Here is a 22,006-nt window from a genome sequence, read left to right on the forward strand (position 1 = left end):
TCAATGCTCCAAAGAGCTCAACAACCAACAAGAGTCCTTTTGAGCTTGTTAGAGGCTAGCATCCATTGTAATCTCACATAGTGGACGAGCCGTCCAAAAGAGTCAGAGAGCAAATATCTTCACCAAAGAATGGAGATAGAATACAAATACCGCTCGAGCTTACCTGAGAAAGCTTCCGAGTAGATGAAGAAGTGGGTAGATCAGGGGCGAAGACCATTGTACTTGAACATGAGTGACTTGGTGCTCATAAGCTCTATCCAGAATAGGTAAAGTCATTATGGGTTCAGATAAGAGACTACTTCACAAATATAAAGGACCAGTCTGCATCTTCGCTAAAGTAGGGAAGGCCTCTTACAAGGTTGATCCTCTGGCTTGGATGAAAGTACATTCTATGTTTCACGTTGTTAAAGGTTGACATACATTGTTGGCCCATAACCTAATAACTTAAGATTTTAGGTAAAGTGGTAATCTATCTAACATGGTATCAAAACTAGTAATGAGGAGGTCTTGGGTTCTAGTCTCGTTGCTCATGTTTATCATGTGGTGTTCAAAAAATTATTGCATTCCCTATAATGAGTGTTATTTATCATCTATTCATCTCTCTACGTGCTATTAGGCTGCACATGCAGGGGAATGTTAAAACTTGACATACATTGTTGGTCCAAATTCTAAGACCCCCTACCCTACAAAGATTACCGTGGTTCACCACAATCACACATTCATAGCAGTTGAATGTAACTTAAGCTTGAAGCATAAATAATTCATAGAAGCAAATGACAAGCAAGCGTTAAACATTGAACCAATGTATTCATTAACAAACACATTCATAAGCAATGTGTATTAGGCGAGGGTGACAAGTAGGCTAAACACATTTAAAAAGGCTAATGAGTTTTACAACTCTCCCCTCAAAGAGCTATATTTTAGCTCTAGCACTAGGAAACCTCAAAATGTTCGAGGAGTCATATTCCCATTTTACACTAAGACATAAAAACACTCAAAGTATAAAACCTATACTAGTATTTACATGATAGTAACCCATCTCATGCACACAAGTCAAGCAGTTACAAGCAAGCATAATGCCTTAAACAAGCTTGGCTCGTGATGTTCTTCCCCTTTTATGTGGTCAACTCCTTGTAGACTTTGATGTTAGGTACACTTCAACTTAGTCCATGAACGATTACATGTCTTCTGGTGAAATCCAGTTGATTTCTTCATCTCCAAGGCCTTTCCACTTCACTAAGAACTCATATCGCTTCTTCCTTAATGATGTGAACTCTCTTTCTGCAAGCATGGCTTCAAATTCTCTTCTGTCAGGTTGTTCTATCTTCATTAGTGCTTTGGTTGATTGACTTCTACTTTGATTTTCAGTGTCAGTGTTGAATGGCTTAAGGCAATTGACATGAAAGATAGGATGCACTTTCATCCAAGCCAGAGGATCAATCTTGTAAAAAGCCTTCCTGACTTTGGCTAAGATAGGACTCCTCCTTCATATTTGCATAGTAGTCTCCTATCTCGACCCCGTAGTGACCTGATCTATTCAGGATGGAGCTTAATAAGCATCAAGTCACCCACGTTGAAGTGCAACGGTCTTCTCCCCTAATCTGCCCACTTCCTCATCCATTTGGAAGCTTTCTCTAGGTAGGCTCTGGCAATCTCTGCATTTTATCGCCATTCTTTGGTGAAGATGTATGTTCTTGGACTCTTTCCTCTATGGATTGTCCATTATGTGAGGTAACAACAATTGCTAACCTGTAACAAGCTCAAAAAGACTCTCGTTGGTTGTTGAGCTCTTTTGGGTATTGAAACAGTGTTGAGCCACATCAAGTAGTTGCACCCAATTCTTCTTGTTGGCGATGGCGAAATGGCGCAAGCACTCTTCTAATAGTCTGTTGAATCTCTCTATTTGTCCATCTATTTGCGGTTGTTAACTCGAAGAGATATCAATCTGTGAATTGAGGATTTTGAAAAGTCCTAGCTAGAAGTTGCTAATGAATCTTGAGTCTTTGTCATTGATCATATCTTGGGAAACACCCTAATATTTCACAATATGTTTAAAAAACAATTGTATTGTCTCCTCTGCCAAACAATACTTTAGTGCGGGTATAAAGGCATCGTACTTCGAAACCTATCTATAACCTGAAGTATAGATCTTGTTGGCCTAACAAGGCTTAATCTCGTTTTGATGATAACAAATCAAAGTTACTTAACATGTCTATTTAAGTTTGAGTTTCAGGACTTAAGTGTTATTGTGAAATCAAGTGAGCACACTTGAAGAACTTAAATGATATGTACACTTAAAGTTATGAATCATGAAGGATTTAAAGCTTCAAGTCATGTGGAACATGAAGTTCATTGAAGCAGTGCATAAAGCTCAGAAGAATCTTGGAAGCTTCACAACATGAAGACTTAGGAACTTATATAGAATTATCATATGAAAGTCTCATGTAAGTACTTCAAATTTAAATATTGAATGATTGAAGCTCCTACGATATATCATGGACTTAGAGACCTATTTTATACATGGGAAACATTTTCTTAAAGTCCAAATTAAGTTTTCCAAAGTATGAATTTAAGTTTGGAACCAAAACATTGAAAAACAAGTTTTCTGAAAGGTCAGGCGATTGATGATATTTCATCAGACGACTAAAGTGCTACTAACTTTGAAAATATGCAAATAGAATAGGCACAGGCGACTGACCTATCGGGACTAGTCGACTAACCCCATTCAGAGTTTCAGAATGCACTAGTTTTAAAAAAGCACAGGCAACTGACCCTTCGAGTCCAGTCAACTAATGAGTATGTTTAAACGATTATTGGCACCAATCTTGTTTCCAAAACTTGCATGATTGGTTTCCATTCAATCATGTTGACCCAGAGAAATTACCACAAGATCTGTTTAACCCAGTGCATTTCCAAGATGATGGAAGAGCCAAGAACTCTCATTACCCTGTCCTGTTTCCTCATTTTTACAACACCTACCTAACAAATAGGTTGGCACTCTACTATGTAGAGCAGACAGGAAGTAATGGGACAGTTGAAGACTTGGAAATAATGGCAGCCTATCCAACTGAAGAGGAAGATGAATACAGAACAAAATTTGATCTCTGAAGCAATCACGTGAGCACCAACTTAACTTTTATTGTATTGTCATTTACCGTGTGTTGTCTATGTCATTGTAGTGTCAACTTATCTAAAGTTGTTTTTCTAAAGTTACTTTAGGTAAAGAAAGTCTTAAATATTTCTTTGTAAGCTTTATGTTAGGAGATGAGGAAAAAGAATATTTCGGAGCATATTCCAAGCATATTTCAAGGTGCCATGGCATATTCCCTCACTCCCCATCTACATAAGGAGAGTTTCAGCTTCTAGCTAGGGAGGGCAAGTGAGAGCAAAGAAGTCTCTTGCAAGAGTTCTCTTGTAAGTGTCCCATGCATACCTCTTGTTCTTGTACCCTCTTTGTTTAAGACTAATGAAATTCCTCTCAGTGTTCTTATTAACAATTATTACTTTCTTCTACCTTCTTGCTTATGATCCTACACTGAGTGCCTAATTACATGCCAAGTACATAACAATGACCATATTACCATTACTAACTCACACTTACCAATAAATAACACCGCAGTAACACTTAATAATTACAGTAACTAGTAGCAGTGTCAAATGGCATCCTAGGTTACTATATAGGTTAAGAACATTCAATAAGGGTTTTACATAATGGGCAAGTTTAGTTGGGTCTATAAAAAGGCATCTATGGTGCAAAAGAAATAGACCAATCTTGATTAAATATTTTTTTTTTTTCATTTTATGTTATTTCTTTGGTGGATTCCAGACAACCTTCCTAGAGAATTCTAGCCTTCTAGGGTCTATCTCCTATGTTCGAATGGCATCAGCCCACACACTTCCATTCTGCATTAACAAGGATTAAGTCTTACGAGAAAATCATACCCATGCCCTTTATCTATCATGCCATTGCTACATCATCAGTACACTTTGGCCAAGATAATAATCAAGTAATTATCACAGGGAATACAACCCTGCAGAATACTGAGAAACAGCCATGTCCTTTTGACGAGCCTCCCTTTCTTCTTCTTCTTTTTCTTGAGTCCATAAGCCTGAGTATCATTACCAAGCTGTGAATGAATCCGAGCCACCCTAGTCCAAATTCTTTGCACAGTATCAAATTGTAGAAAACCTCTACAAATATTAGGTCAAATTAACTAACTATAACTAGGATCAGATTCCTTAAACTTCTTCCTTGCTCCTGTGAGGTAACTATGCAAGCCACTACCCTGTATCGAAAACAAACAAGCTCATGATCAAGCCAAATAATTACTTCCATTCAACTTCTCTTGACTAATCTGAAGAGGGTGGTTGTTTCCAAGAGGTCCTACAAAATTCATCCAATATCTGCAGCATCAGTGAAGTGACACCAACTTCAGACATGTCCATGCCCAAGAAAGTAGAAGGCAAAAAACACGTGAGAATCTGACAAACAGGTTATTGAAATGCTCTCAGCATATGAACATTGTGAAGAACCTCTAGATGCATTGTTCTAAGTTGGATCAAGACAAGAAAACAGAATAAAATCCTCATATCTGAGATTGAAACTCGCCAGACCAGATTTCTGAAAAAATCAAAGAAAAATAGCAAAACCTGGTGAAATAGAAGTCAGAACACTCTCTGAATGATCTCTGATGTGTTTTCCTATGGATTGGCTTTGGTACCAAGCTGAATTTTGAACCTAATATTTGGAATAAGGAATACTTTGAGAAAGTGTCTATGTATGTGTGCACGCATCCAAGGACCAGAAAATCTCACACAATGCCACCATATTTATAGTAATGGAACAAGTACAATTATGCCTTTATTCTAGAGTATTCCTATCATCCAACATTATATTTAAGTAGCAACATTTGTCTATATGTTGCAAATAAACATATTTCTTTTCAAGAACTTATTGAACTCATATTCTAGTTTATATTCATGGTTTTATAAACATTTTTTCTAATACCATATATAATTTACATTGAGGTTTCTAACCTTCCACTTTTATAGATCTCGATACTTCCCTGCACTCATGCCCACTTTTGCTTCATGTAACTATGATCTTCCATGAAGGTATACAATGAAAAATACCTTCAGGCAACCAAAATGTAATATAGAGCACCAATACAAATGATGGTAGAAAACTGCAACGATTTCATTAGATTACCACTTTACATAAAAGCTTAAGCTATTAGGTTGCGGGCCAGCAATGTATATCAAGCTCTAACACTCTCCCGCACATGCAGCCAACAACGAGAGGAGAGATAAACACACAATAGATACACCCATTACAGGGACTGCAACAATTTTTTTAAACACAACATAATAAACGCCGACAACGAGACTAGAGCCCAAGACCTCCGGGTAACCATCTATGATATGTTCATTTGTCATTAAGGACAGAATGAACTCATTTCAAATACTATTTATACCATAGTGTAATGATGCCATCCCATCAAACATTCTATTACCAACTATTTTCCAATTTATTAGTTGTAAGTCTAGATACATTACCTCATCCTCATCTTGTGTTTCTACTTCAATATCAGAAGATGGGAAGCCCACACATAGAAGTGCATATCCCTGCATTGCAGAGCAAATAAACATAGATTTTTACAAGCTTTTCAACATGCTAACAATAACAACAACAGCAACAACTAAGCCTTTTTCTCAACTACTATACATGAACTGTAGATGATTTGTACTTACAATCATCCATAATTTCAGACAACTTAAATCAAACATCACTCCTTTATTTATTTATTTTTATTATTTCAAATTCACTAAAAGCATCTATGAGGAGGTGTATAACAATACAAAACTAGTTTCGCTGACTTCTGTTAAATGCAATCTTCTCCATTCTATATTCTGCAATATACTGGTGTAAGCTGTGGTGTTTGGCAGTTATCCGCACTAGTTTTTTATTTACAGTGTCATCATACTTTCAAATGAAATCCCATTTTAAAAAATTCCATTTTTGTTATCAAAAAATTGAAAAAAAAAAAAAAGAAGAAGAAAAGAATAATAAATTTCCTGCATGTAAATTTCTGTAGTTTAGGTAGAAAAAGCTAGTGAATAAAATTTGAACAAAAGAAATTAAGCAGCACTTAAATGTCCAGCAGTTCACCTCAATGCATTTCCGGGACAACCAGCTATTTTCCTTGTTTAACAAGACGATATTTGCTGCACTCAGGTGGTGTGGGATAGCTATGGAGTAAAGGGTCATTTCAATGACCTGCGTGTGTGCACGTGTGTCTCTGTATATTGCCCCATCAATTAAGAATTTGCATCTGTCAGAGAGCACAAAATAATCTACGAATTACACCTCTCATTACGTAAACCAAAATTAGGCCAGGTATTGCAATAAGCATGCAATCTTAAGCTTAACGCTGTCTTCTCTCATGAATCAATATTAATCCTCTAGCCATGATCCATGATATATTAGAAAGATAAAAACCGAACCTAAAAAAGAAAAACTGCCAAGTTGATTACAAGCACGCAACTTTAGCACCATGTGAGAAACATACCAAACTCAGCCTCTGGCAAAACATACAATTTAACAAGAAATTAGATTCCTCTAATATGTGAATAATACATGCCTTGGATTTCAATTCAGCAGATATCCCTAGGGCTTCAGGCTGTCTTATTTGCCCAGATTTTACACGAACAGCACAGCTAGTACAGCAGCCTGCAAAGCTAACAGCTTCTTAATTGATATAATTTTCAGTTTTTCACAAATAGCAAGTGCCATTACATGTTCAAGACAAAGTTACAGTGAATGGGGTAATCAGAGCAATAAAAATTTAAAAATAATAGATTCAGAACTTTTTACAAGCTCCCGTTGGTAGTATTAACAATTTTATTATTCTTGTTGCTGTTGTTGTTGTTGTTATTATTATTCAATAATAATAGTAATAGGGAGGAAGTGGTCGTCATTGTCATTGCAACAACAACAATGCAGATTGTAATGAAATGAAAAACGAAAGATTCCTTTATGACCAAGGTGCAAGTCCACACATACTTTAGACTGTAAGTTGCAGATCCTGTCCATTCTAATGACAAATTGACTCCATTTATGGCTAACATGCACAGGGTTTATTATTTAGACATACACTTGTACATGCACTGTAAAAATACATCTTGCAAACAAAAGAGTAGCATTGCATACCAAATGATAATAAAGGTAAAGGGTGTGAATGGCCCAACTTCATTCATCCACGACCCTAGCTCATTTTCTAAGGAAAAGAGGGTACCATTATAATCCACATCAGCTCCATCCAATAGTCCTGTCTCTATCGATGAGATAATAGATCTCAAAAGAGACTGTGTGGAGCACATTTTCTTTACACTATCCTCATCAAGGATCATGGAAATTTATTGCAGCGGATGGTGCCATAGAGGCAGAAACAGGGAAGATTCTTAAAACTCAATAATCTTTGGAGAAGGGGTTTCACCTTGGTTACAGACATGGTCTTAAATTTGTTCGATTAAATTTCGAAGCTTCAAAAGTACTGAAATTTTGATTTCAATTTCAATTTTACAAAATGAAGGAAATTAAAATTGTAGCATGGAATTCTTTAATGAAATTCAAGAAATGGTCAATAGATAGAATAATGCAAGTTTTAGAACTAGTATATTATAAGTTAAATACCTCCATAAGAGGTACACTGTATTACTGTGTATGAGGTGCAGTAGCTATAATATAATATTTGTACTAAACATATTCAGTTAATATAAAAGAAATTTATAAATTAGTTAAATGTTTTTGTTATACAAATAAATATAATTTAGATGTAAATATTTAAATTAAATGTTGTTGCTAATATCTAAGTTTAATTTTTCATATAATTTCAAAAGACCTTGTAATAATCTCTGATTTTTTGTTAAAGCTTGATATACATTGTTGGCCCACAATTTAATAGCTTAAGCTCTTTAGTAAAAGAGGTAATCTAACATGGTATCAAAGCTATGGCTTCTAGGAGATCCTGGGTTCTAGTCTCGTTGCCCACATTTATTGTGTGGTGTTTAAAAATTCTTATATTCCCTATAATGGGTGTTGCTTCTTTTTATAGCAAAAGAGGAGATTTAATTAGAAAGAGAAGAATTTACAAAGAGGAGAATAAAACATCTCGCATCAAAATTCTGGAAAAATCCAGAAAAAAAGGAACTAAAAAAACAAAAAAAAAATACTCTGAAATATCAAAGTGAAAATTACTCAAATCTCGTTGAATTTCGGAAAAGCTTGCTCCCTTAAAGCATCCAGAGCCAATGCACCATTAAGAGGCCAAATAATGAATCTTCTCCCAAACCAGCTGCCTATTCCATTTTTTCCTGAAAAATCCGTGCACTGCGCTCCAACCATAAACCCCACAGCACTGCAAATATTCCAAATTTCCATAGAGAAGCCCTATCCTTCCTTCTTCCAAAACCCTCAAATGAGATAGCTAACATTCAATGCTAGACAAACCCAAGCCTCTCCCAACACGCCAAATAATTTATTCCAGATGCTCCAAGAAAAATCAGTGTAAAAACAAATGAGGAGCCGACTCAGAATTCAAATAACAAAGCACACAAACCTCTCGTGATAAAGCCTTCAAGGATCTCTTGATTTGCAAAAAGATTATTAGTATTGATTCCATTAAGCACAATCAGCCAAATGAAAGCCATAATCTTTGGGGGCTTTGGCCCTTCCAAATACATGAGAATAAAGGTGTTAAGAGTAAAGAATCAAAAACTCAAAAAAAATTAAAAAAATTAAAAAAATTAAAAATTGCAAGAACATACCCCTGAATGATCTAAAGCCCAAGACCGAGTATCCTGTCCGAAGAAAGATAAAAATTGTTCAATAACAACAAGGAGTAGAGTTTCATCATCTCTCTATTGTTTAAAGATCTTCTAAAATGAAAGTTCCAAGAAACCAAAGGGCTAACCAAATCAACCACAATGAAATAAATCATGCTATCTTGCCCTAAGCTCAATCAGAAGAGGCAAGGTTAAGATGTGGATGGAACATCATTCCCTACCCATGAATCTTTCCAAAAACGAATCCGATAACCCCTCCCCATGACAAAATTGATGTGAGGAGTAAAGGATAAATCTGAGAAATAGATCTCCACGGACTCTGCGAAGAACATTGCAAACTAACAATAGTATCTCACCCGTTCACAGCCAACGCATGGTTACATCTAATCACTTTATCCCAAAGGGAATGATCTTCTAAAAGAAAACACCATAAACATTTAGCTAGGAGAGCAATGATTTTAGACACCAAATTTCCAAGACCGAACCCTCCCTCCATTTTAGACATGCAGGCCTCCTCCTACCTAACTAAATGATCATGAAAACCCCCAACTCTTGACCATATGAAATCTCTCATTATTTTCTCAATCTTATTTGCAATCTTCATTGGAATTTTAAAAATGGACAAATAATATAAGGGAATGCTAGGAAAAAGAGAGGGAGATGACAAAGAGTCGAGGGGTCCCTCTCAGTGAGATTGTCTCCCTTCAAGCACTCGAGCATGGCAGCCTTCTTCCTCCTGTCTCCTCCTAGCCCCCTTCCTAAGCCTCCCTCGCCGACAATAGTTATTCCAATTCATGAACCATAGCCTTGACTCCAATTAGTTTCATCATCTAGCTTCCTTTGACAACCTTGCTGAGTTCGAAACTGAAAACTAGCAATGGCTTAGGCCCCCGAGATGATGGTATACCTCTCTTGATGTTCGACTTCTCACTTTGACCACTTATCTCAACTACAACTCCCTTCTTGATGCCTTGCGACGATCGTTACCTCTCCCTGACAATCGTTTCCTTTCCTTTCCTTGACAATTGATTACACCTTCCCAACCCCTTGCGATGACTTCTCGAGTTCTCGGTCACCTAACAAGTAGCAAGTTGAACCCTAACCTCGCATAACTTCTTTCCCTCATTATATTATTCAATTTGGTCCTCTCTTATCCATCCCTCTAAATTTTTTTGGATTGCCTAAGGCCCAACAAATGCTCGAATCAAGGATCGGAGAATTCACTTCCCTCATAATTGAGAGGAAAGTGTTTTCAATGGTTCAGCTGGACTTTGGGACTTACAATTTACAAAATATGCAGATAAAATTGTATCATTCATCGTGCTGGTGAAGGAAGAACTGGTCTGGATCCTGGAGATGTTGGGAGTGATTTGCAAGGTTAATGTTGGGACAACAAGGAATAAGATTCGGCAACACAGGGACTAGTGTGGATTTGAAGCTTCATGAAAATGGTAGGGGTAGATTCATTTGCTTGGCAAAAGGCAACAACAAGTTTCTATCTGTTGACTGCATTCGGAGGGTGATCAAAAAAAGGGGTGGAGGAACCTGCTCTAAGCTTTGCTGGTTTTTTTTCCAACCACTATTGCACTTCCTACTAAAAGAGTCAGGCGGAGATGTCTGGAATATAGTTCAATGAGCATCAATTCAGAGGCAACCATTAAGATAAATGTGCTCCAGATACTCTCACCCTATTGCCCGTGTAGTCAAAAAAAGCTTTAAGCCAAAGACGAATTCAGAAAGGATTACCTTGCACAATCACAAGGGCTGTATTAAGCAAAGAAAGATGAAAGTTGTTTGGGTCATTAAGGAAAAAGGCCCAAATGCTGAGTGCTTAAATTCAAATATGCAATATACTAGGCCTAGTTTTGAAAGGGTGGAATGTTTACTAGAGAATCAAGAAGAGGTGGCTCAGATGATTTCATAGGAGTGTTTGCTTTTGGGAGAACCTATGACAGATTGCATTGAGAAAGAGGATGGTGACTTTGGCAAGCACGTTGAAACAGTAGCAGTTGATCATATTGAGTCAACGAACTTGAATGCTGAAGTTTATATGAAAGAGGGTTCAATGTTCAATTTTGATGAGGATATGGGAAACACATGCGAGTCCGAGAAGGAGCTTGTAGTTGATCAAATGAGAGCTGAACTTGAAGGTGAAGGAATGTTTCAATTGTTCTAAAATCCCGATGAAGAGCTAGAAGAGGTCAAGAGGGTGAGGCTAACAAGGAGGAGAATCAGAAATCGAGCTAGCTGCAACTAGAGAGTGTTAGTCTTCACTCAAATTCAGATCTTGCACAAGCAAGTACAAATTTTTCTAAATGCAATTGTGATCATGTGAATGCTTTAAATGTTGTGGGCAACTTGCCTTTTGACCTTGGCCATGGGCTTAGTCCCTACCTTGTTTCTAAGTTAGTCATTCCTTATTGTGATGTCAAGGGGAGTCTTACTGGGAAAGAAGATCTTCTTTCGGGGGCATCCTGCCCATCCCTATTAAACCTACGCCTTCTCCAACAAATTTTTGCCACAAGGATGATCATTCTAAGGGGGGGGTCTTGAATTAGCTCTAAAGGAGGTGAGAGAGACTGCTTTGACCTACAACAACTCCTTGAAGATATGGGTTTGGAGTTGGTTGACTTGGTTGCCAAAGTGGTTAGGTTGGGTTTGAGCCCTAGGACATACTGTTGACTTTTTGAATCCGATCCTTGCTTTTGATTATGACAAACCATAGTATCTCATATATGTGCTAAGTGTTTGAACAGGTTTATTTTTCTAAGCACGGATGATAGATGAGCAATGGAAGCCGAAAAGCACTTAAATGCGCACACCATTTGGCGCAATCCATGAATTTGCAGAGGAGCAGAGCATGAAGTTTCTTGTTTATTTCAAGTTGTATTGTATTTCATTCTATCTTTCTTTGAATCTGTAATAATCATGGTTTGTAATAATTAATGCATTGCATGCATGATATGACAGATAAGCTCAATGACCATAGATTGACTTTAGGTCCCTAAACATCACATGAAAAGTCCCCTATAACTCGGAAGTTATACTTATGTGAACAGGGATGACTTCAAATAAAAATCAGGTCCTAAAATGACCATTAAAAGGGCCTCGGTCGACCAAAGTAGTCTAGCTATACTATGCTAGTCGACCGAACCACTATTGGCTGAGGATATTAAGCCTCGGTCGACCGAACTTGTGCAATATGAATGATACGGTCCACCAAACCATACAGAAGTCAACATTTTGACTTCATACGGTCGATCGTTCAGTTTTGAACACAGTGTCCTCGGTCGACCGAACTGTCACGTGCCTAACACCCCATACACTCGGTCGACCAAATTTTTAGTTCTCTTTGGCCACGGTCGACCGAACTGTATGAGTAGCCGACCATCCTCTTTGTTGGTCGACCGAACCTCAAACGGTTCAAAATCGTCCGAATACAATCGACCATATTCTCAATTGGTCGACTGAAGCTCCTAAAGTGGTCGACCGAAACTCTCGGGTTGTCCAATTTTTACCGACGTAAAATAGGGCTTATTTTTTATTAACCATACTTAAACTTTTTCAAAAATACCGAATGAGTCCCTAACGGTTATAATTTTGAGTATGTCTATATATACTCCTTCATTTGGAAAGATTAAGCATGGATTAGGAAAATCATTAGCAAAAAATTTCTCTGAAATTTCTTGTGCCTTTCATTTCCATACAAGCCCATATACTTCACCCATTCTCATTCCTTTGCTAAAACATCTTTGGTGAGAGTATTGTGAGATACCCCATATTGTTTATACGTGCTTATACTCTCAAATACGTGGATTGATTGTTTATTTTTGTGAGAGTAAGCCAAAAGGTCTTCCCCGGTGATTTAATTCATAATTTCATTTTTGGGGAAACCTTCTTAAGCTTGTGAGTCATTGCATCTTTATTGCAAGACTATTGAGTTTGTCTTGTGTTTTGTAGAAAATATTTTTGACAAGCTTGTTTGCTAAATATCTCTTGTGCTTAAACTTTTGGAAATCCTTTTTGAGATATTTGATTATACTCTTGAAAATCTTTGAAACCTTATTTGTGGTTGATATATCTATATATATTGTTTCAAAGAAACTTTGCTAAACTCACTCTCACACTTTGATTGCATATTGACATTATATTGAGAGTAGTTTCATATATCTTCACTGAGCTTATATTTCCTATCATATTGAAGTGCATTGGTTATTACTTGTACGTATCGGTACAAATCTTCTTGTGTTAGAAGCATCTTTATTTGTACACAAAAATTTATATTGATTTGTTGTATTCCATGTGTGGCCTGAGGGGGTATTAATCTAGCCCGTAAGGATCAGATTGTAAAGGTTGAGGTCAGCCCTAGTAATTTGACCTGGTGTTGTAATCGGTGCCGCTCCACCCGTTAAGTGAGCATTAGTGGAATCCTCGGGCTTGCGAGCTGAGACGGGGACGTAGGCAGTATTGGCCGAAACCCGATAACATATCGTGTGTCTACTTTAATTTCCAACACTTTATATTCCTGCACATGTATGTCATATTTAATATATTGTGAATGCTGCGCATGATTTAATTTACACATATCATTATCTATACAATTGGTATATGATTAGAAAAACCCTAGGTTGTGTATTACTGATATCTGATTAAACCTAGCAAGAAGTTTTTAAATTTTCAATTCACCCCCCTTTTTGGGCATACACCAATTCCAACACATACAAGAGAAGAAAGAAGAAAGTCTAGGAGTTAAATAACTTAAAGTCATCGATCAATTATGGGGGTGGGAAAGGAGTTGGGAAGAGCGGTAAACACATTAGATTATGAAGATATTCAGTTGGAATGTGAGAGGATTAAGGAGTTAGAGGAAGAGGAGTTTGATTAAGAAGGTATTGGATAAGAGCTCGCCCGATATTGTACTTATCCAAGAAAGTAAATTGGAATTGATAGATGGGGGTTTTGGTGAAGACTATTTGGGGTGGCCGTTATAGAGAATGGGAATTCTTGCCTTCAAGAGGTGCATCAGGGGGCATTCTTGTCTTATGGGATTCGCGTTTTATTTCAAAATTGGATACCTTGGACAGGGTTTTTTTCTCTGTCAGATTTATTTGATTTTAGAGGGAGGTGTCAGTGATAGGTCTTTTTAGTTTACCATCCTTCTAGGCCTACCTTGAGGAACTTATTTTGGGAAGAGTTCAGCTCTATTTTTGGCTTTTTCTACCCTAGGTGGATCATGGGAGGTGATTTAAATGCATTAGATTTTCTAGAGAGAAGAAGGGAGGGAGTAGAACTACAACGAGTATGCTCAAGTTTGACTCTTTAATTAGGGATTATGAGTTGAGAGATCTTCCTTTGGATAATGCTTTGTTCACTTGGTCAATTATGAGCTAGTATATTAGATAGATTTTTGTTATATAGTGGGTGGGAGGATGAGTTTCCTAATCTATCTCATACATCTTCATGAGACAATTTCCGATCACTTATTTTTTTGGAGTCTAGTAAGGTATCATGGGGTCCTACACCTTTCAAGTTTGAGAAAATGTGGCTTAACCATGCAGCTTTTAAGCCTTTGGTTAGGCATTTGTGGGGAGAGTATCTAAAGAGAGGTTGGGATGGGTTTAGATTCATGAGGAAGTTAAAAAGCCTAAAGGAAAAACTGAAAGTTTGGAATAAGGGGGAGTTTGATGATGTTAGGCTTACAAAATTTAGTCTTTTGTGAGTTGCAGTGTCTAGATACAAAGGAGGAGGTAATGCTGTCAGACAATGAGGAGGCTAGAAGAGTCTCTATTAAAAATGAGTTGGAAGAGTTAAGCTTTTAGGAAATGAGGAGTTGGAGACAAAAGACAAAATTGAAGTGGGTGAAACACAATGATTGCAATTCCATTTTTCCATAGATTAGCCAACGGAAGTAAGAGGAAGAAGAATTTGATTAGGGCGTTGTAGTTGGGGGATGGGAGGAATACTAATGACTAGCGTTTGATTTCTTCCATTATTACTTACCTTCACAATTTGTATTTAGAGGGTAGTCTTAATAGACCTATGATTGAAGGTTTAGATTGGGATCCTATCTTTGTTGATCAATTACTTTGGCTTGAGAGACCTTTTGATGAAAAGGAAGTAAGAGGGGTGGTTTTCAGGAAGAATAGAGATAAGGCTCCGGGTCCGAATGGGTTTAACATGGCATTCTTTCAAGATTGTTTGGAGATAGTTACGGCTGATTAATGGAAGTTTTCAATTAGTTTTATGGGAATGAGATTTTAAGCAAGAGTATCAACTCTAACTTTATAGCTTTAGTGCCTAAGAAAGCTAGATCTCCTGAGGTGGTGGATTTTAGACCTATTAGTCTGTCTCTAATGTGTATATGATTATCTCTAAAGTCTTAGCTAATGGGTTGAGTGCGGTGCTCAATGATTCTATCTCTAGAGCCTAGAGTGCCTTTGGGGGGAGACAAATAGTGGATGCTATCCTGGTGGCTAATGAGGTGGTGGAGGACATGCGTAGAAATAAGAAGAGGGGGTTTGTTTTAAAATTAGATTTCAAGAAATCTTGTAACAAAGTGAGTTGGAGTATCCTGGATAAGGTTTTCATGAAGAAGGGTTTTGGGGAGCGATGACGTAGGTGGATTAGGGGCTGTTAGTTTAATGTGTGGTTTTCAGTTTTTGTTAACATGAACCTAAATCTTGGTTTACTGGTTTGAGGGGCATTAGACAAGGTGACCTGTTATCCCCCTTTTTGTTTGTACTTATAGCTAATGTTTTAAGAAGGATGGTGGATAGGTTTGTTTACATAGGGTTGTTTAAAAGATTAGGTGCGAGGAATGAGGGGATGGTAGTCTCTCATCTTCAATTTGCTGATGATACCATTTTCTTTATTAAAGATCATAATCTTTCGTTTAGACATTTGGAAGGATGCCCTTTTCTCTTTTGGCGGTAGAATAAAGTTATCCAGGCTAGTCTCTCTAGTATCCCTTTGTATTTTTTTATCTATTTTTAGAATTCTAGTGGGAGTCATGAGTAAGCTAGAGAGAATTATAAGGTATTTTTTTTATGGTATGGTTTGGAGGGTCGTAGGGACCATTTAGTAAATTGGGCGGAGGTTAGTAAGTCTAAAAAGAAGGGGGAGTTAGGTCTTGGTAACTTGGTGTCTAAAAACACTGCTCTTTTAGCTAAATGGTTGTGCTACTTCCCCATGGAAGATACTTCCCTATGGCTTAGAGTTATTTGAAGTAAGTTTGGGTTGGATGAGAATGGATGGGGTACCAATGCTAGCTTGAGATCTTCTATAGGGAGTCTGTGGAGGTCTATTTCCCATATTTACTCTATTTTTACCCATCACACTAAATTTGTAGTGGGCAAGGGATCCTAGATTCGTTTATGGAAAGACCCATGCCTTGGGAATGATTCTTTCTCCCTTTCTTTTCCACATCTTTCTAGATTGTGCTTTAAGCCAAATAGAGTTATTACTTCTTTGTGGATAATGTGAGGGGCTTTCCAATCTCTTGGAATCTTCATTTTAGGAGAACTTTGAAAGATAGGGAAATGGTGGAGTTGTCTTCTTTGTTGTCTATATTGAACTATTACAAATTATCCTCGGGTAGGGATGTTCGTTCTTGGTGTTTGGATCATTCAAAGGTGTTTTCTTGTAAATCATTCTTTGAATTTTTGGCATATTCAAAGTATCCCTTTCCTCTTTATTCAGTTATTTAGAAGGCTAAATTTCCCCCGAATTATTAAAGCGTTTACTTGAAGGCTGTCTCTCTAGATTATAGGAATTCCGAAACAGCCTTACACCTCTTTTTGCATTGTGATTTTGCATGGAGGATTTGGAATAAATTGTTCATGTTATGGAAGAGAGTTATGTCTGCCCTGGAAGATTTGTTAATCATTCCTTTTGCGGGCTTTGGAAGAAGGAAAGGACAGCTTTACAGAAGTGCAGTAAGTATGCAGTTTTATGGAATCTTTGGTTGGAACATAATGCGGGGATTTTTTCCAAGAATAAGTTGAATTTGTGTTTGGTGTGAAAAAGATTCAGTTCTTGACTTCTTTATGGTGTATTGGGTTTGGAATTTTAGGGAAGCTAGCTTTCAGGATTTAAATAGGGATTGGAGGAATTGGTTGGTTTGATTTCTGTTTTTTTATGATTTAGTTTTTTCTCTGGTTTGTTTCAGATTTTTTTTAAGAGATGCCTTTTCTTCCCCCTCATAAATTCTCTTCCGATTAATGAATTTCTTTTGCTAACAATATATATATATATATAAGAGGGAATGCTAGATAAACAAGCCTGAATAAGGTTGATTCTGCTACAGAAGGGGAAAGAGTGCCCCCTTCCAACCATCCAACCTCTTGGACACTCTTTTGACCACTAGGTTCCAGAATTCCATAGATCTAGGATTAACCACTGTAATGGGTGTTATTTATCAGTTGCTTTCTCCATGTGCTTTTGGGTTGCACGTGCGGAGGAGCGTGAAAGCTTGATACACATTGTTGGCTCATAACCTAATAGCTAAAGCTTTTAGGTAAAAGTGGCAATCTAACTGTCACAATAAAATGATAAAAAATTAATTAATTAATAAATTAAGAGAAATTTTTCACTTTGTGTTTAGATCTCACATTTGAATTCCAAGTAAAATTCATTTTGTAGTAAAAATTTTGACAAGTTCTACTAAAATTTTCAAGATTTCGATACATTTTGGATGATTCATTGAAATTTCAATGGAAATTTTGTCAAACAGAAATCAGCTGCCATTTCAATTTCGAAGGTGATGGAAAGCAGAAATTTCAACGAAATTCAAGAATTTCGTGGAAGTTTAAGACCATGGTTACAGATGCATTCTCTTCAAAATTGATGCTGAAGCTGCTGACCACCTTATGCTCCACTGCCCTTAGACCAGAGTTTTACAGATCTGGCCACTGCTATTTTGGGCCAGCATTGGGTCATTGCTGAGTTTATGGGAAGGAAACTGACTTGGAAGGGTAGTTCTGCAAATAGAGAAAGGAAAAAAGGCTTGTCCTCGATCCCTCTCACCATCTTTTGTATTATGTGGAGAGAGTAAATGTTAGAGCTCATGAAGGAACTTCTAATTCTCCGACAATCCTCAAGGATAGATGACTTTCTACACTTTCTTCCTGGTTTAGTGGGCAGTACATATTGAACACTCATTTAATTTTCTATCTCTTGGATATACTGGCATACTGTTGATTGTTCTCAATTTTTATTTATATCCTCTACTGCTTGTAAATGGGTCATACCCCTTAGGTGCCCTATTAATAAATTCCCTTTTTGCCCAAAAATAAATAAATATAAATATATATATATATATATATATATATATATATATATATATATAAGCCAAGCACAATTGTTTTACAAGCCAAGACCAGATAGACAGTTAAACCTCTGCTTCTTCCATCCAGGCCCAAACAGTCAACTACAGAGCCCCAGCTTAGCTGAACTCAATTTGAGTCCCTACGCTACCCCAAGATGATATAATGTGCAGCTTTCCCTAAATTATATGCCAAGAGCAAGACAACAAGGTGAACTCAATCACCGCGCAAAGTGTGTTATTGCAACATATTACTTAAAATTACTTCTACAGTATTGATATCTATTGATATTTTTCTTCAATGAATAACACAATGATAAGTCTCTCCATCTATTAATAATATATATCAAATATATTCTAGTGACCATAATATCCTTACTAATTCTCACTTATTAACAGAACACCAACAAGCTAATAATACTAAAAGACTAAAATAAGTAAATTATCATTAATACTCCCCCTCAAGCTAGAGCATAGATATCGTATGCTCCAAGCTTGTTACAAATAAATTTAACACGAACACCCCACAAAGCTTTGGTATACAAATCAGTGAGCTGCATATCGGACCTTACTTAAGTGGTGGTAATAAGCTTGTGCGCAAGTTTCTCCCAAACAAAGTGGCAATCAACTTCAATGTGTTTTGTTTGCTCATGGAAAAAATGGGTTAGAGGCAGTATGAAGAGCAGCTTGATTATCCCATTTCAACTCCATAGGCTGAGAATGTGGAAAGCCCAATTCTTCAGCATGTTTTTCAGCCAAACAAGCTTGCATGTAGTGTGAGCCATGGCCCTATATTCTGACTCAGCGCTTGACCTGGCCTCTAAAGTTTGCTTCTTTTGTTTCTTACTCTTCTAGGAAACCAAATTACCACCAACAAAGATATAGTACCCAATTGTGGATCTTCTATCTGAAGGTGATCCGGCCCAATCTGCATCAGTAATTCAGCATAACCCTGAATATAAGTGCGACCCTGATCTTGATATAAAAGACCTCTCATAGATGCACGTTTGAGATGTCTCAAGACATTAATTACTACGTCCCAATGCCTTGTCCTTGGAGAATTCAAAAATTGACTCACAACATTTGTTGCAAAAGATATGTCCAGCCGAGTGACAGATAATTCACTTACCAACAAGTTTCCAGTATTGTCCATGATTAGGCAACATATCGCCTATATCTAGCACTATGTTGCTATTAGGATCCATGGGTGTATCAACGAGTTTAAATCCTAACAGCCTAGTCTCATCCAAAAGATCAAGAACATACTTCCTTTGTGACAAAATAGTTACCATAAAAGATCTGGATACTTCTATATCCGAAAAGCATTCCAATGGTCCCAAATCTTTGGTTTGAAACTTAGTCCATAAAAAATGTTTTAAGCTCTGAATACCTTGATCATCATGACCTGTGATTATAATATCATCCACATACACAATAAGGAGGATCCTACCTAATGAAGTATGGTGATAAAACACAAAGTGATCAAATGCACACCATCAAAGGCCAAACTCAAGTCCTACAACATTGAATTGACCAAACCATGCTCTAGGAAATTATTTGAAACCATATAATGCCTTCTTGAGCCAACAAACTAAGCCTGACGCAGCCTAAGCAACAAACCCAAGTGGTTGCTCCATATAGACCTCCTCCTCAAGAACACCATACAAGAAGGCATGCTTCACATCTAACTAATGCAAAGTCCAATGACAAGTGGTGGCTAAAGAAATGAAGAGACATACTGATGTAAGTTTGGTAACCGATGAAAAAAAGGTGTCATAGTAATCCAAACCATATACCTACCCCTTAGCAACAAGACATGCCTCTAGATGAGCGATAGAACCATCAGGGTTGACTTTTGAAGTATATACCAGCAAAAACCAACCACAGATTTGTCAAGAGGAAAAGATACCAATTCCGAAGTACCATTGTCCTATAAAGTATTCATCTCTTCAACCATTGCATTCCTCCACCGAGAGTGGGCTAAGGCTTCAGAAAAACATTTAGGAAGAGTAACAAATGATAGAGTAATAGCAAAACAATAATAAAAGGGTGATAAGAAGTCATAGGATATAAAGTTGGAGATGGGATGTTGAAGACATGTGCATTTACCTTTCGGGACAGCAATGGGAGAATCAACATCGTGGGAAATATGATCATCAAATGGGGAAACCAAAGGCATCAAAGTAGAAGCTAGAGGGGGCTCCCTTCTTTAAAGCCACCGTCGTGAATACACCTACAAATTAGGACAATTGAGACAATGAGAAGGACTCAAACTACATGGAGACATAGGTGGACGATTGATAAAAGACAACAAACTAAAATTTGGAAGATTAGGTAGAGGAAGAGACTCATTGAAATCAAAAATAGTAAGGGACTGAGTGTAGTATGGTGTAAACTCAAAAATTGGATGAAACAAAGAAGCAATGCAGAGTAGGATTACAAAAATGATATCCTTTTTAATTGCATGCTCAGAAAGACACATTTTATAGCACAGCGATCCAACTTATCTACCCCGGGAGTCAGTTGATGAACAAAGGACCCACACCCGAATATATAAGGAAGAGAGAACAGGGGTCAATTATGAAAGAGAATGAAGTAGGGAATTTTATCAATAAGAACAAAGGATGCATCCTGTTGATAAGATAGAAAGAAGTAAGTACAGCATCACTCCAAAGCACTTTAGGTACATGCATTTGATAAAGTAAGGTGCAAGAGATTCCAAGGATATGTTTATTTTTTCTCTCTGCAACCCCATTTTGTTGAGGAGTGTAAGCATAGGATGATTGATGAATAATACCAAACTAAGTCATATAAGTAGTGAGTTGAGTATTGAAATACTCTTTAGCATTGTCACTCTGAAGTATTTGAACTGGCAAACCAAATTGAGTGTTTATTTCAGAACAAAGGGCACAAAATATATGAAATAACTCACGACGATCTTTCATTAAATATAGCCAAGTCATCCTTGAATAATCATCCACAAAGGTTACAAAGTATCAAGAACCCAACTTGGACATAACTCAACTAGGACACCAAACATCATAATGGACTAACATGAAGGGGCTTGCTCCTATTTTTTGAGTCAAGAAGCAGAAAAGACACAATGATGCTTTCCCAACTTACACGACTCACAATCAAGACTAGACACAAAACACATATCAAGAACTAGACCTTTCAACTTTTCCAAGGAAGAATGATCAAGGTGACAATGAATCTGGAGAGGTGCAGCAACAGGAGTGCAAGTAGTAAAAGGAGATAACTGCTCAATGTGATAAAGTCCACCAGCTTCATTCCCTTCGCCAATCGTATTCCTCATCTTCAAATTCAAAATGACCATAGAATCAAGGAAGAATGTTACTAAACAATTCATGGATTTAGTAATCTTGCTAACTGACTTAAGATTGAAAGGAAACTTGGGAATATATAAAACATAAGGAAGAGAAATTGAGGAAGTACGATTTACAGTCCTAATTCCCTTAACAACTATGGTGGATCCATCAGCAAGAATAACATGAGGTAAGTTTTCAGGATACTAGAGGGCAGAGAAGAAATTAGGTATACCTATGGTATGATTGGTGGCAATAAAGTCTATAACCAAAGGACTAGGACGAGAAATACTGGATGACAGGCAAATTGTGGGGTTACCTGTTTGGGCAAGGGAGCAATTGGAAGTTAAGCTTGCTATGACACTTGACATTGCTAAAACTTGAAACATTCTTCTCTGACATAGATATGGTACGTTGCTCCCCACCTAGCCCTAAAGGTGTGGATTCTGTGGTGGCTACATTGCAACAAGTGAAGGTTTACCACGAAGATCCCAACACTGTTCAATAGTATGAA

General features: G+C 37.2%; 1 protein-coding gene across 1 annotated transcript in view; it reads right to left on the reverse strand.

Moving 5' to 3' along the window:
- LOC131164979 (ferredoxin C 2, chloroplastic) overlaps window positions 1-22,006 on the reverse strand; it is a 40,139-nt gene that overhangs the window by 6,964 nt on the left and 11,169 nt on the right. The window contains exons 3-4 of the mRNA XM_058122556.1: window positions 6,642-6,730; window positions 5,557-5,625 (exon numbers count right to left, since the gene is read on the reverse strand). Coding sequence (XP_057978539.1) covers window positions 5,557-5,625; window positions 6,642-6,730 — 158 coding nt within the window. The remainder of the gene's footprint in view (window positions 1-5,556; window positions 5,626-6,641; window positions 6,731-22,006) is intronic.

The sequence above is a fragment of the Malania oleifera genome, chromosome 9 (assembly GCF_029873635.1).
Source record: "Malania oleifera isolate guangnan ecotype guangnan chromosome 9, ASM2987363v1, whole genome shotgun sequence".
In the NCBI taxonomy this organism is placed as follows: Eukaryota; Viridiplantae; Streptophyta; class Magnoliopsida; order Santalales; family Ximeniaceae; genus Malania; species Malania oleifera.